The 13,855-nt window shown below is 37.3% G+C and overlaps 1 protein-coding gene across 7 annotated transcripts; it reads right to left on the minus strand.

Moving 5' to 3' along the window:
• Positions 1-2,028: 2,028 nt before the first annotated feature.
• LOC108996560 (pentatricopeptide repeat-containing protein At1g76280) lies at positions 2,029-11,285 on the minus strand. Of its 7 annotated transcripts, XM_018972512.2 has the most exons (14): positions 11,154-11,285; positions 11,014-11,065; positions 10,546-10,618; positions 9,652-9,845; positions 9,110-9,217; positions 8,366-8,548; positions 6,981-7,499; positions 6,595-6,690; positions 6,269-6,442; positions 5,544-5,771; positions 5,006-5,149; positions 4,712-4,900; positions 3,615-3,734; positions 2,029-2,895 (listed from the first exon to the last, which is right to left on the minus strand). In XM_018972512.2, exons 1-14 carry the CDS (start codon positions 11,165-11,167, stop codon positions 2,494-2,496), a joined length of 2,496 nt encoding a protein of 831 aa, XP_018828057.2. In that variant the 5' UTR covers positions 11,168-11,285; the 3' UTR covers positions 2,029-2,493. The 7 variants fall into 7 exon arrangements, with proteins under 7 accessions (XP_018828057.2, XP_035550028.1, XP_035550027.1 ...); XM_035694135.1 differs by lacking the exons at positions 11,014-11,065; positions 11,154-11,285 and adding an exon at positions 10,844-11,007 and having other exon boundaries at positions 8,366-8,515; XM_035694134.1 differs by lacking the exons at positions 11,014-11,065; positions 11,154-11,285 and adding an exon at positions 10,844-11,007.
• Between the last annotated feature and the right edge of the window lie 2,570 nt (positions 11,286-13,855).

The raw sequence follows: 13,855 nt of genomic DNA on the forward strand, positions 1-13,855 counted from the left end.
TCATTCAAATAGTACTAGGAGGACACTTGTCATTTAGTGAGTTAAGTGTGATGGATTGATTGCAAATCAACCCATGTGATTGTGCGCAAATGCTATTCCGACCACCTGAGATACTTTTTGACCAACCAAAAGAGGAATTAAAATCTAGTGAAACTCCAAAACATTCGATTTCAATTGAAACCCTAAAATCCTCATGATGGTCGAAACTCGAAACCCTAAACTATCATTTCAACCTATTATGGCCCCATTTTTTATTAAATGTTTAATCACTTGGATTAATCACTTCCACTCGGATTAATCACTCAATTTTTCACTCATGCATCCTTAACCACTCTATTACATCTTGGTAATCACGTTGTGTCAAGAAAATTTAAATTTGGGCTTGAACCCAACAGAAACCCCAAAGTGAAGCCCGTGAAACCCCAAAATTTCAGCCCATCGGTAGACGGTAAGGCCCATTTTGGCCCACCGAAAACCACCACCATGGGAGGCTTCTTGAGGAATTTTCTTCTCTCTCACAAGGTCTAGACAAGGGATGAAACCACCACTCACTTCAGCTCCCAATGGCCCTTTGATCGAAGACAAAAAGCCTACTCACCCTAGGCCATCCACTCAGACAACTTTGACATCAAGGGGACAGCAACTGAGCATCCACTTTTCCTCCACGTTTTGGGCTGCGAACCTCCCATCCAAGGATCATTCAATGCCTCTTGCCTCTCACACTTCACATTTTGCATTTACATTCCTTTTTTCTAGAGAGAGCCAGAGAAATCGTAGTGGTGGGTTCAAAGTGACTACCCCCATCACTAATGGGTTGATTCATGGTATTGGTGGCCTATATAACAACATAAATGAACCGGCCATGTAAGTGGGCCAACCAAGACCTAAAACTTGCATGCAAAGACCATAGAGGTTTGATCCCAAAACATTAACAGTTATATACATAACAGATCATGGTCATCACTTTCTATCTACATGCATGCCCTATATGTTTGGTCAATGGAGATTAAACTATGGAGTGAAGTGTAGACTAAGTTAAAAGCACCATGGATCCAATTGCAAAATAAGCCATGAGATCAATGTTGCACTTATGCACAGACTACCATCTACCCCATGGAGAGTCGAAGAATGCCAGTCTTGGAGTACTGGCCCCCTTAATATGGGAAGAAACTTTAGTGCACTATGAGTGCCAAAATAATAGAAAGTTGGAGACTGCTAAGAGGAATAAAGCCTCCAAATAACATTGATTGGTTGTGTATGAGAGATTTCAATCAGATCCTTCAATAAAATGAGAATTATGGTTCTTCTCTTAGACCTTATACTGAAATGGAATGATTCAGAGAAGTAATTGATGAGTGTGGTTTTAGTGATTTTGGCTGCCAAGGGGAAAGATTTACATCGAGTAACAATAGAGAAGGCAATGAATTCACAAAGGAGGAAAAATTAGATCGAGCATGGGGCAGTTCTAAGTGGCACAATCTATAAGTTGGAATCAATGTTAGGGCACTTGCAACTCAATGTTCTGATTATTATCCTCTTCTTATTACAATGCACAACCAGTTGGAAGCAAGTAGAAAAAGGAGAATCTTCAGGTATAAAGCAAGCTGAGCAAAAAGAGGGGATTGCATATTGTTAATTAGTGAAGTTTGGACTCATTCAACATGCACACTCTTAAGGGCAACAACAAATGGTTTAAGGAGATGTCATGAAAGTTTTGTTAAATGGAGCAAGGAGGTGCACATAAGTCATAAATGAATTATTAATGCTAAGCTTGATTAGATAAAATATCTCCTTGGGGCTAACGTTGGTAGTCATAATAGAGAGATAAAAGAATTGCATAAGGAGGTGGATTTTTTGCTTGAAGAAGAACACTTAATGTGTAAACAAAGAGCAAAACAAACATGTTTGAAGTAGGGGGATAGAAACGCAAAAGTTTTCCATTTGTGTAAACCAAAAAAGGATAATCAATACTATCCTTTTTTGTTATACAAAGAAAAAAAAAAAAGATTCCACAGATAAACATTACAATAAATATTGATCATCTTGCAAATCATACGTCAAAACAAATTGCCGCCTCACTCAAAAAAGGAGGCGAGGCGTTCACTGTAAATATTACAGCACAACCCAGCCGATGGGCAATAATAATTCATCACACGTTGGCAGCTAGCTCATCTTATTTTCAACGAACTTATATCCTCTGTCAACTTATTTTCAGAGGCAGAGGACTCTCTTCTGGAGTCCTAGGAAAGTTGGCCCCATTTTTTTCCAGCACAGAAATGTTGCAGAGTCGAGTCCTCTGGCTCTGAGAATCAACCGATTCCAGAGTATGGCTTCATAATTCGGGGATTTATTACTTTCCGAGCTTGCCAATGATCAATTAAGCAGCTCTATCCTCTGTCAACTATCAAGACAAAATTGCGAAGCCCTCAATCATATGACTAAATTATGAAAGACTCGCTAGGTGAGAATTGATCCAAAAACATCCCATTCACATCAATTTCCTTTTCTGGTATCATAATTTCTTGCGAGCCTTATAGCCCATGGGCTTTGATCAGGTGACCAACAAGTTGAGAACCCCAGTATGGCACACCATCTTAAATTCAAAAGTGCAACAGCAACGTCCTCCTCAGAGTTCTTGAATAATTGCAGTATCCGCGACTCTGTTTCTGAGTCTTCGGCAAGGATAAAATCATCCTCAAACTGTGTCTTTTCATGTTGCGTGCCATCTTCTTCACTCAACATTCGCATACTCAAAACCTGCAATGCTTCTACAGCTGTGCTGTGAAAACCCTGGTCCACATATGCAGAAAACACGTATTGGCAGGTAGATGAATCAGGCTGGATTTTCTCTTGGTGCATCCTCTCAACAATAAACTCAATTACATGAATCCTTCCCTGACATATGGAAGAAAAATGATAACAATGTTTCAGACAAGTAGTAGAAAATGGAACATACCTGACATGCCCAAGAAACAACAATCAAACTACATTTCTCATGACTACTTGTATAGGTCTAACTTAAGGTTGCAATTTGTGTTTTTAACAGCCAGGTTGAGGACTTGTGGCTTTAATTATCACAGATGAAATAAAATGGTGATTTTTCAATTAAAAAATGTGTGAAAGGAAGCAAATGTTGGTTCCCTATTTTTAAGCAAACACCTCTTCTGGAAGCGCTAGGCACAAATGTTTTGACATCCATCAGGTGTGCATGAAGGCACAAATATGTTTTATGTTATATGAAAGGCACAAATCTAACATTGCATGCATGGTCGTCATAATTGGAATACCTGATAAAGATACATAAGATTCTATCCAGAGGAAAAATAAGAAGCAAATTAAGGCAGGAAGTTAGTGAGGTCTTCCTACCCTTCCAAACACGCATTAAGTATTGATGCTAATATTAAACTTGAAGTAACTACAATACAAGATGGTATAGGAAGAAATCATATAGATGTTTAAATGTACAAATGCATGGAAAGTAGAAAAATATGTGACAAACTTTACTTTGGGCATTTTATATTTTAGCAAATGACGAATTGCAAAAGACATACTTCAAATTCAACACCTAAAAGGGAGAGAGATGGGAAGGGATAACAGGACATGAGATTCAATACCATTTCACAAGCTTTTCGAAGAATGGTATTAAATAAAAGCACATCAAGATCATGCCCTTCTGAGAAAGCTTGATCCAAAAGATTCAATGCTTCATCAAAATTCTCATCTTCCAACAGAATCTGGAACAAATTAAACTCAGCATTAAGTATATTGAAAATCCCAAATCCAATATATATTTGTTGTCATCAATGCCAAATCTGATAATCATTAAAAAGTATTCCAGCGTGAAAAACCAGTATGCATCTTTTCAACAATTGAGTAGCAAACTGGAGTCACATGCTAATTAACATACTATTGGTTTCCCCACATTCCTTGATAACTATTGCGTGTTTTGCCTTACCATTCAGTACGAATAAAATTACCTTGAATCACAGCTATTGCAGGGTCAGTCATCTGTGTCTCATCCTCTCCAGTGATATATCACTCTGTTAACAGTGTAGTGTCTTGTAATTTTGAGGCATGACAGATAACCTAATGGAGAGCTTCCAATATATAACTAGAAGAGCTATGATTGATCTATAACTTGGGATTGGGACATCAAGAAACATCTCTCATAAGCTGGAGTAACTAATATGAGGATGTTAACTGCTAAGAAATTAATTACACATCAATAAAATTGTTATTTACTGATAATTATTTTTTATTGGTACTGATATAAAAAAGTATGAGACAAGAGAGAGTATAACCTAAATTACGGGACAATAGGGTAGCACCTACTGAAGAGACGAGGAAAACTTCGGAGGTGACCAACATAAAAACTAACTGAACTGATGGTGTTACAAGGGTGGAGGGAAATTGAAAAGAGACCGTGGGTTGAAACCATAAGCATAAATGTGGTTGCATACAAGATCAGAATTGTTGATCAACAAGGGCAATAAGAAGACAGTTGGACAGGTACTGAGTGGTCCATTGTTCTCACATTGGACTACTCGACTAATTTTAAATTATATATGCATGTAACTATATTTAAAGATAACTTTATTCAGCCATGACCCTTACGGGTCCCCTAGGTTCCGTCTCTGTATATGAAGGCAGCACCTTTTTAGATGCATACTTCTAATAACATACAGCAGGATCAGGGATTACATAGAAATACCTTTATGAGAGCAGTGTAAGTCAATGTCTGAGGATAAAACCCATCACGCACCATCATGGAAACCAGTGAACAAGCAGATTTGAAGCATCTTAAAATGCTACAACAATCGATCATTATATTATAAGTCGCAGCATCTGGGGCAAAGCCACATGACTTCATATTTTTGAATATTTCTACTGCCATGTCACTCTGCATGCCAACCAGAAATATGGAATGGGCAAACACGTTACAAATAACCCCCATGCCTCAGAGAAATAGCAACTAGAACAATCACATAGTGCAGGTACCACTTACTTCCTTGGCCTCAACAAGTGAATGCAACACCGTATTATATATAGCTGTTCCGAGGAAAGTGTTATTACGGCAGAAAAGGTTCTCTGCCACTTGTAAATATTGGATCAGCTCTCGTATCATTCCCTCTGCTCCAAGAGCTATCAACTGGAGAGAAGAAAAAATGAATGAGTACCATAAATGAGGTCCTGAACAACAACAAAAAAAAAAAAAAAAAGCCTACCACATTTACACCATTTACATCCTATACACCATTTACATTCCTAGCTCCACGGTAGATATACAAATCAAAGAGTACATCCTATACACCATTTACATTCCTAGCTCCATGGTATAACAAGGAAGAAACATGCCACATGTCCCTATGAACATCAGTGCACAAAAGTACACTTGGTTATCTCATAAACAGATGGTAAAAATGTATGACAATATAACAATTGAATTATACCCTGACGTGATAATCCAATCTTTATCTTAAGCAGTCAACTCTATTTAGGTCAGTTTCAATTAAAAGGATCAAAATAATGAGACTAGGAGTTACCAGGTTCTTCATTGATAAATGACTGTGCTGAAAACCATTTTTCGCCATATCCATTTCAATAGCATTGATTCTTTTACCAGCATCTACCTGTGACAGCATATTTCCCTCTTCATACGGGGCATTCACGTTCCCAAATAATGAAAACAACAGTTCATATGTCCTGATATCTGGCAGAATCTTCAAATGTTTCATTTTAGCCAATATCTGCACTGCATGTTCAGGTTGGTCCTGTGGATTCAATGCAACATAATTTTGGTTAGATGGAGAGACCAATAAACCCTAACAGAATTAGCACTCTAGTGCTAGTGAACTTCAGCTTAATATTAACACAATAACCTTTGATGGAGATGCATTTGTGGAGAATCGCTAGCAAAATCCTACTTGATGCTTCTATATTGTAGCCCCAGCTAACATAAGCAAATTATTTGACATGCCTATTAAATGTAGATCCTAATATCAGAGCCAATTAAGCAATAACTTCTCCGAAAACAAGAATAGAAGACACATGATTTGCATAAAAGGTTGCTACACCATTTTCTAACCAGAAACATAGTTAAAGCAAATTGGCCTTTCAACATTTAACTTGTCTTTACACTGTGACCCAAGGTGAACATACACTGGAGGGATATTCCATCTCATAGCCTTGAGAAGTAATAAAAAAGGAGACAACAAAACAGTACAAGGTACATAGTTAAGAATAGACTCCAACAATTATTTCAACTCACCAATCTGTCACATGCTGCAAGACAAGCATTATACGGATAAGGATATGGTGATTCGGTAATTTGATCCAGCAGGGACTCAGCTAAATTCAGTTCTAGCGCTTTGCTGCAACCCATTGAAAGAGTAGCAAGAGTAGAATCATATGGCTTCAAATTCCTCTGTTCCATTACTTTTAACTGCAAAAGTATGAAAAGGAGAAAATATGTCTTACATAGAAAATATCTCTCATATAAAGAGAAGGCCAAACAGGGTGCAATGAATATCCAGCAAGTTGGCAGAAAGCGATTTCTGAAGACAGCTTATGTATGCAGTAATCAATATAACTTACCACTTCCATGCCATAGTTGTAACCTTTCTCAGAAACAACTGCTCTAACAAAACCATCATATGTGTGGCTTGACGGTTGCAACCCGAGATTTTTCATCTAGACAGAAATGGGCCATTACTTAATTACACACTTAAATGCTGATCTGATGATGAATCAAATGCAAATGAAACTAAAAAGGAAAAAACAATAAGTAAACAATAATGCAGAGTAAAAACAGAAAACAAAATTATTGTTGTGAGAGAGAATACAGCTTTTGTCGAAGCTATGCAGAGACATAATGGGGCATAAAAGTTGTAGAAATAAAAAAATATATATTCTTTTTAATAAGAAGAAAAGGTTTCAAACAGAATTAAGCAATGACAAACTTAAATAAATGGTTATCATACCTGTAAAATCAACTGCTCTGCCAACCCACAATTGCGAGCATGTGCACATGCATGTATCACATCATTGAAAGACCATCTCAAAATCTTCGTAACAGGCATGGTTTCAGATTTATGAAGCATACTTATTCCACTACTTTCAGCTTCAGTATTCTCCATGCTAGGATTGTATTGCTCTATGTTACTGGGAAAACTATTGAATTTCTTACAGCCAACGGACGGAATAGACTGTTCATTCCCCTGCAAGTCAAACTTCATTGAGCCTAGAGCCTCATTTGAAGGTATAGGAATGTCCAATCTTGAAGAATACAGCTTTCCATCAGCAGTTCTATTAACAAAAATGCTACCCCTGAGGGCTAAAGCCACCATATTTTGCAAAGTCTCATATGCAGATTTTAAGTCTCCCAACCTTGTATAAGACCAAATGAACTTCCGCAAAGGAATGATGCTGAAACTGTAGTGTTTGATATAGTCCTCCCAGATTTCATGAACAGCAGACAGGTTTTGCTGCCAAACTGCAAACTAAACAAAACAAAAACACAAAGAAAAGAATAATCTTCACTTAGACTTCAAAACGAAAAAACAGCTTTAATCTGCCTTAAATATTTCACAGCATAGATGATGAAACAAAAATATAACCCATATTGCACTTACTAAATTGCAACCTGCCTCAGGTTGGCACCCTATAACATATAAGTATATTATACATTTTTTTTGGATAAGTTAAAATTTCTTGGGTAAGTGTCCATTATGCAGTTACTGTAACAAGATAAATGAGGTACTGACTCATATTCCGACCAACAACCAACTATATTACTAGATACTATTTTACTCAATAAATATTCACGAAACTAAACTGCTACTTCATAAGTACATGACCCAATGAAGTAAATCACAATCACCATATATCAGATTTTATCTCTGCTTCTGCATCTCTTTGCAGTACCAACATGTTCCCCTCATTTCTCCTTAAATATGTAACTATAACAAGAAGTGGAATAAAGTTCAGATGATGCTTCAGTTTTCAATCGCAAAAAACCAGATTAAAAAAACTCCCTAAAGCGGTTGGTATGCGCTGAAAACTTTTTCTATAAAAAAAATTGTTCACTAACAAGCATGTGACTCGGCGGTGATCTTTTTTCATAACTCAAAACGTTTATGTAAATTGTGACAAACCACACATTTGCACCCCTACATCAGTAAACTACTTCATATGTGTAAATTGTTTAAGATGTCACAAAACCAATAGTAGAAATATTGAAAAGGGAAGATATAAAATCATCTACTGCCTTAGGAATGTATTAAAGATACAGCTTGTGCCGTTGAGAGAAGAAAAGAAAACCCAATCACAAGAATCATACTGAAACCAAAACTCTTTGTAAGTTCACCTTAAGAAGCTCTGAATATGTTACTTCATTCTTCCCCATCATTCGGTGCTCCATTAGATCCAAACATTGATTCGCATGGATTATACTTCGCATCTTGGCACAGGCTCTGAGGAAACTATTGCACACAGATAGAATTGGATAGATGCCATGCTTTTCTTCAAAAAAATTTATCAAATTCAGTGCCTGACAAAGTACAAGAAACATGAATGCTTAGTTCATTATAATTTCAATTTACAGGCCCTTGTATGATACATATATTCTACCAGTAACTGCCATTGTAATCATAGACAGTACCATCTCTGATGCATTCATAGCCAGACATGTCTCCTAGCATCCTCTCTCCCCCTTCCCCCTCTCTGTTTTCTATTCACCATATGCACATGAAATCTTGGCAGGACAGTTCATCAATCAACTTCCAAGAATACATCTAGATAACCCATTTTTACCATTATCATGACATAAAACTAATCAATTAACACAAAAACCAGCATATATCCCCAATAAAGTAGAAAAGTATATAATGCAGCTACCATGTTAAGTTTGTATAATAGGCCACTATGGCCTCGTTTGTTTTCACATACTATCTCATTTCATCTAATCATTACAAATTTCACAAAATCTCACACAAAATATAATGAACAATTCAACTTTTTCAAATCACAAACAAAAATAATATTCTAACGATATTTTATTCAACTTTTAACTTTCATCTCATTTCATCTATATAACAAACGAGGCCTATACCTCCTCCAAGTAACCCCCTTTACAAAGAGCTTGTATGATAAGAAAATAGCACAGTTTGTCCACGCCAATTTCCTTGTCCTCCATTAACCTCCAAGTTTCCATGACAAACTGCATGCCAAAAAAAAACGCCATTAATGCTACATGGAAAAGTATTAAATGATAAGTTTGAGACTCGAGTTCAACAATAGTGAGCATTCTCATGCTGAAAAGGTAGAAGGATACCAACCTCACCTTCCAAGAATGAGGCAAATGCTATGGCAGCATGGTACAGTTATCCGAAACCATTAGATAAGTTCTCTGGGGGTTCTCCACCAAATCAACTTAAGCATATAATTAAATCCATTAAAATTTTTAGGCAGGATTTTTCTTTATTCTTCCCCTTTAGACTTAATAAACCCGTGGTGGGCAGTATTATACTTTATTTTATTTTTATCAACTAGTCAAGTCATTCACACTGATAAGGGATCTAGTGCAGATGCCAGATGCCCTAGCTCCACACACAAACATGGAACAGTACTCAAATTCTCCGTCATTCAGCTTACCAATGGATCAGGTGATCTAGCACAGTAGTTAAGAATATGAACAAAATCATCAGGTCTCAATGAGTGGTTTCCATGGCCAAGATCTAAAAGCAGATTAGATGCCTTGCTCCTCTCACCCAAGTGAAGTGAATCCACAATTTTCATCTGTAAGGATCTTGTAGTTGATTCTGTTCCATATGCTAAAAATTCTACACCTGCATTTGGAATTCCACATTCAAGATTTTATTGAAAAATATAACAAAAGTTTGATTCATATTTTTTTTGTAAGTAGCATGAATGTACATGATTATGAGCAATCAAACAGTCATTCATTAGCCAATCCCACAGATAGGAAGATGAGGATTTGAGTTGGATACAGATATTAGAACAACATATTACAAGACCTGGCAAGTTTCAAAACTAGATGACTCAATAAGTTTGTACACGCATGCAAGTCGAACATTGTTTCCAGGGAGCTTGGCAGAAAGAAACGAAGCTCCTAGCTAAAGGTAGCTTGTCTCGCCCAACAGTTGAAAACAACGAATAGATGCATAACACAAGGGAATCTGCCAAACAGTTTGGGCCAAATCCTGAAGAAAAGCTAAAAATGCTGTTTGATGAGCCTGAGCAGTATCAGGCAGTTGGTCAGGTAAAGACTGACCAAGACAATGATAATTAGCTGAGCGTCACCCTTACCCTGTATATACATAAATGTCAATCTTTTCTCATGCAAAAACAAATATTTAGGTATGCTAACCGCAGAGTGAACAATGATTACCCTAACTCCAAAGCTGATACAGATGCAAAGTCTTTGCTTGGAAACAAAATCTTTAAAAAGAGTGAAGTCAATGAAATATACATGCAATTGATATTTGGCACAACCCAATATAAAAGTACTCCATAGATAATTGTTACCCTTTGTTGTCATAAGGGCTCGGTAAAATCCCAGGTTCTCAGCAACATTCCTTCGTTCCAGTAACAATAGTGACTTCAAGCAGAAAAAAGAACGATAAATATCATAAATGCCAAAAGTTGTAAGTAAATAATTTTCTTACGATCAAATTGTGAGGACTAAAACATAAATTATATGAAATAAATTATATTTACAATCCTTTTTTTCGATAAGTTATATTTACAATCCTTTATTTGGTTTCTCAGAGAAACCGAGGACAAATGAAGTGCTAAATTGTTGAAAAGACAAAGGTAACCGCACCAAGTTTGTTCGAGGAGCGGCAATAATTTCATCACAACTAAATTGAAAATGTAGTTTCTTTACTTTCGGAGGCTTTCTCAGAGACCAGACACGGAGCATTGCCGATGAAAGAAAAAGAAATGCCATTCACATTGGACTGAATCTCTTAAATTCTTAGTAGAGAGGCATACATGTTTCGATTTGCACAGGTACTCCGCAACTGACCGCAGAGGAGCCCTCACCCTGTGAAAGAAAACAGGACGTGAAGAAGCTGACTGTTGGAGTATGTACGAATCATATGCCGAACTCGTTGTAAAGAAATTACACTCACAGTGGTCTATGCATGTTTCTTCGGGCTTCCCCAGTAAAGCTTGAGCTAGTTGATGCAAAACCCCTAGTGGTTCCGTCTAGGGCTTACCAAGAGCGAGCATTTTCACGGAAAATAGATTTTCTTGGAAAACCTTGAAATCCAGTAATCGGTCTGTCATGAATTTTAATTACGTGGGCCCAACAAAAAACCACGAAATCAAATTTGAAAGAAAAATGATTTGTATTAGCATGTAGATCACACTCAATGTATTGAGTTAAAAATAAAAACATCACGAGAGGTGTGCTACGGCTACAAGCTGATGCATAGCAATTCTCAATTTAAAAATAATCATGATAGAAATATATGGTCCAAGACACGTTGATGGAACACTCGCTCTCACTTAACTGTTTGTGGCATATTAGGTGATTGAATTTAGGGTTATCTCAAGACAACACTAAAATTCGATTAGTATAATAGTAAAAATTAAGACTAATTCGGACTAATACTCAATTCTCGAGAGATTAGAAGATAAAATTCTCATTTATTCAAAATAGCATAATAATAAATTACAAGCCAAAAACTGAAATTAATAATAGGGTTTCACTAGGGTTTCAGCCATCCTTGACCTAATTACTTCCTCTAACAACCTTAATTTCAAACATAAATCAAACTCCTAAGTTTAAGGAAACAATCTTATCAAATGTTTAAAATAAAGGAAACAAATTAACAAATAGATAATCTTCTTAATTTGAATGAGATATTTGGCCAACTCTCTAGCAACCACCCAATCCCCTAAAATCAAGAGGTTTGCCTCCTCTCCTAAATTCAAGGGATTTGCCAACCAACCTCTTTGCCTTAACCCTCTAGAGATTTTTTTTTTTTAAGAAGAGGACGGTACCTCAAGTTTATTGATTGCCTTCACTTGTGGCGGATGAAAACTTTGGTTATAAAAATTCGACACCTGGGTGTTACAAATAATCAAAACACCTAAACCCATGCATAAAAAAAACTAATAACCATAAAACCACAATACAATCTATTCCAAGATGACCACTACAAAGCAACAATAAACATAAACAACATGCAAAACACAAACCCGGTAAAGGCCAAATGGTTAGTAGTGTCTGTCATTTAATTTCTTAAGTGTTTAGCTTAGTAACGTTTTCCTTTTCTTTGCCAAGTTCGATATGTTAGAGCACTATCTATAGCACCAGTGTAGTGGGTAATTTTCATTGTGCAGAATCAATACAATGGTTTTATTCTTTTCAATTCTCTCTCTCATCCTCTCTTTATCTCATTCTCCTGGAGGTGCTCACCCTCGAAGTGAGTCTGCTGGTTCCATCATCCACTGCCGTGTAACAAAATCCCGGTAAAGGTCAAATGGTTAGGATTCTCACCTCAGTAGTAGCTGAGTTCCCGCCCAATTTTAAAATTTAAACACATTGTCTTTCTGTCTCTCAAAATCGGGAAAGAAAGCCAAGGTTAAAACATAGAGGATATCGAAAGCAAAAAGAATAGGAACAGAGCAGGGAAGAACTCAGGGGAAGCCAACGATGATGAGGCCTTTTAGAGGAAGAGACAATTCCTCCTCCCCCAACTCGCCCCAACCATTCTCTCCATCTCTCTCTATGGCGCCATAGGTGAGCGGCCCGACAAGACCGATCAGACTCGTCTACTGCAACGAGAAGGGGAAGTTTTGGATGGATCCCGAAGTCGTAGCCTCACTCCCTCAAGGGACCCGTCGGCATTGTTTCTGTCTACCGCATTGCTCGCCAGGGCAAGAACTTTGTTCTGAACCAGGTGTCTTTTCTTTTTAGCTGTTGTGGAATTTAGGGCTTTTGGATTTTAGTCTTGCTTGATATGTGCTTTGTTTTCATTTGTCAATTGAGGAGGTTTTGTGGATGGATTTAGTACTTGTGCTTGGTGTGATTGCTTGAGAAGCAATTTTCATAAGCATTTGAAAGAGCATTGCCTCTCTAGGGACGTCGAGACTTGCATTTTAAAGCAAGGGATTACAGCATGCTAATTAATGGGAAAGAGTAATGCTGCATCAGGAATGTAAAAGTTCTAGGAGGAGAAGATTACTATACTGCTATGTAGCTTCTAGTGAACTAGTAGAGTCGAATGTTGTTATAATTTATATTTTGCAGCCACCATGCTGCCAAAGGCTTACATAGGACTGTTCATCCGGGCCAGGTTTTTTTCCCGGCCCAGTCCAGAACTCGAAAAATCGGATTCCGATTCTGGGTTTTGGCCCAGGTTTGACCCTGGTCAAAACCCGAATTTTAAAACCTGGACAAATCCAGTCTGGATACGGATTTAAACCTCAGGTACTGGGTTTTGAATCAGGTGCCTGGGTCTTTAAAAAAAAACCGCCTTTCATCTTTTGTTTTCAGAAGTAAGGTTATATATGTAAATAACAAAACAAAGTAAGGTTATATATGTAATTCAGCACTGTATATATATAGAAACATTCATCTTCTTTGCTGGAAAACCTTACTCTACGCCGCGGCAGCCCTTTCCATCTTGTACAGGTTACAAATCTTTCATTCTCTCTCTGTCTGTGTCTCTCTCTCACAAAACCCTTGCCGCCGCCGTGTCTCTCTTTCGTTCTTCACTCCCCACCAGTGACCATGATCTCTCTTTCATTCGTACCCACCAGTGACCACCACCAATCGACGAAAACACAGACAAATCCAGTCAACCCCATAACATTAACATTA

This window comes from Juglans regia, chromosome 9 (genome assembly GCF_001411555.2).
Source record: "Juglans regia cultivar Chandler chromosome 9, Walnut 2.0, whole genome shotgun sequence".
Taxonomy (NCBI): domain Eukaryota; kingdom Viridiplantae; phylum Streptophyta; class Magnoliopsida; order Fagales; family Juglandaceae; genus Juglans; species Juglans regia.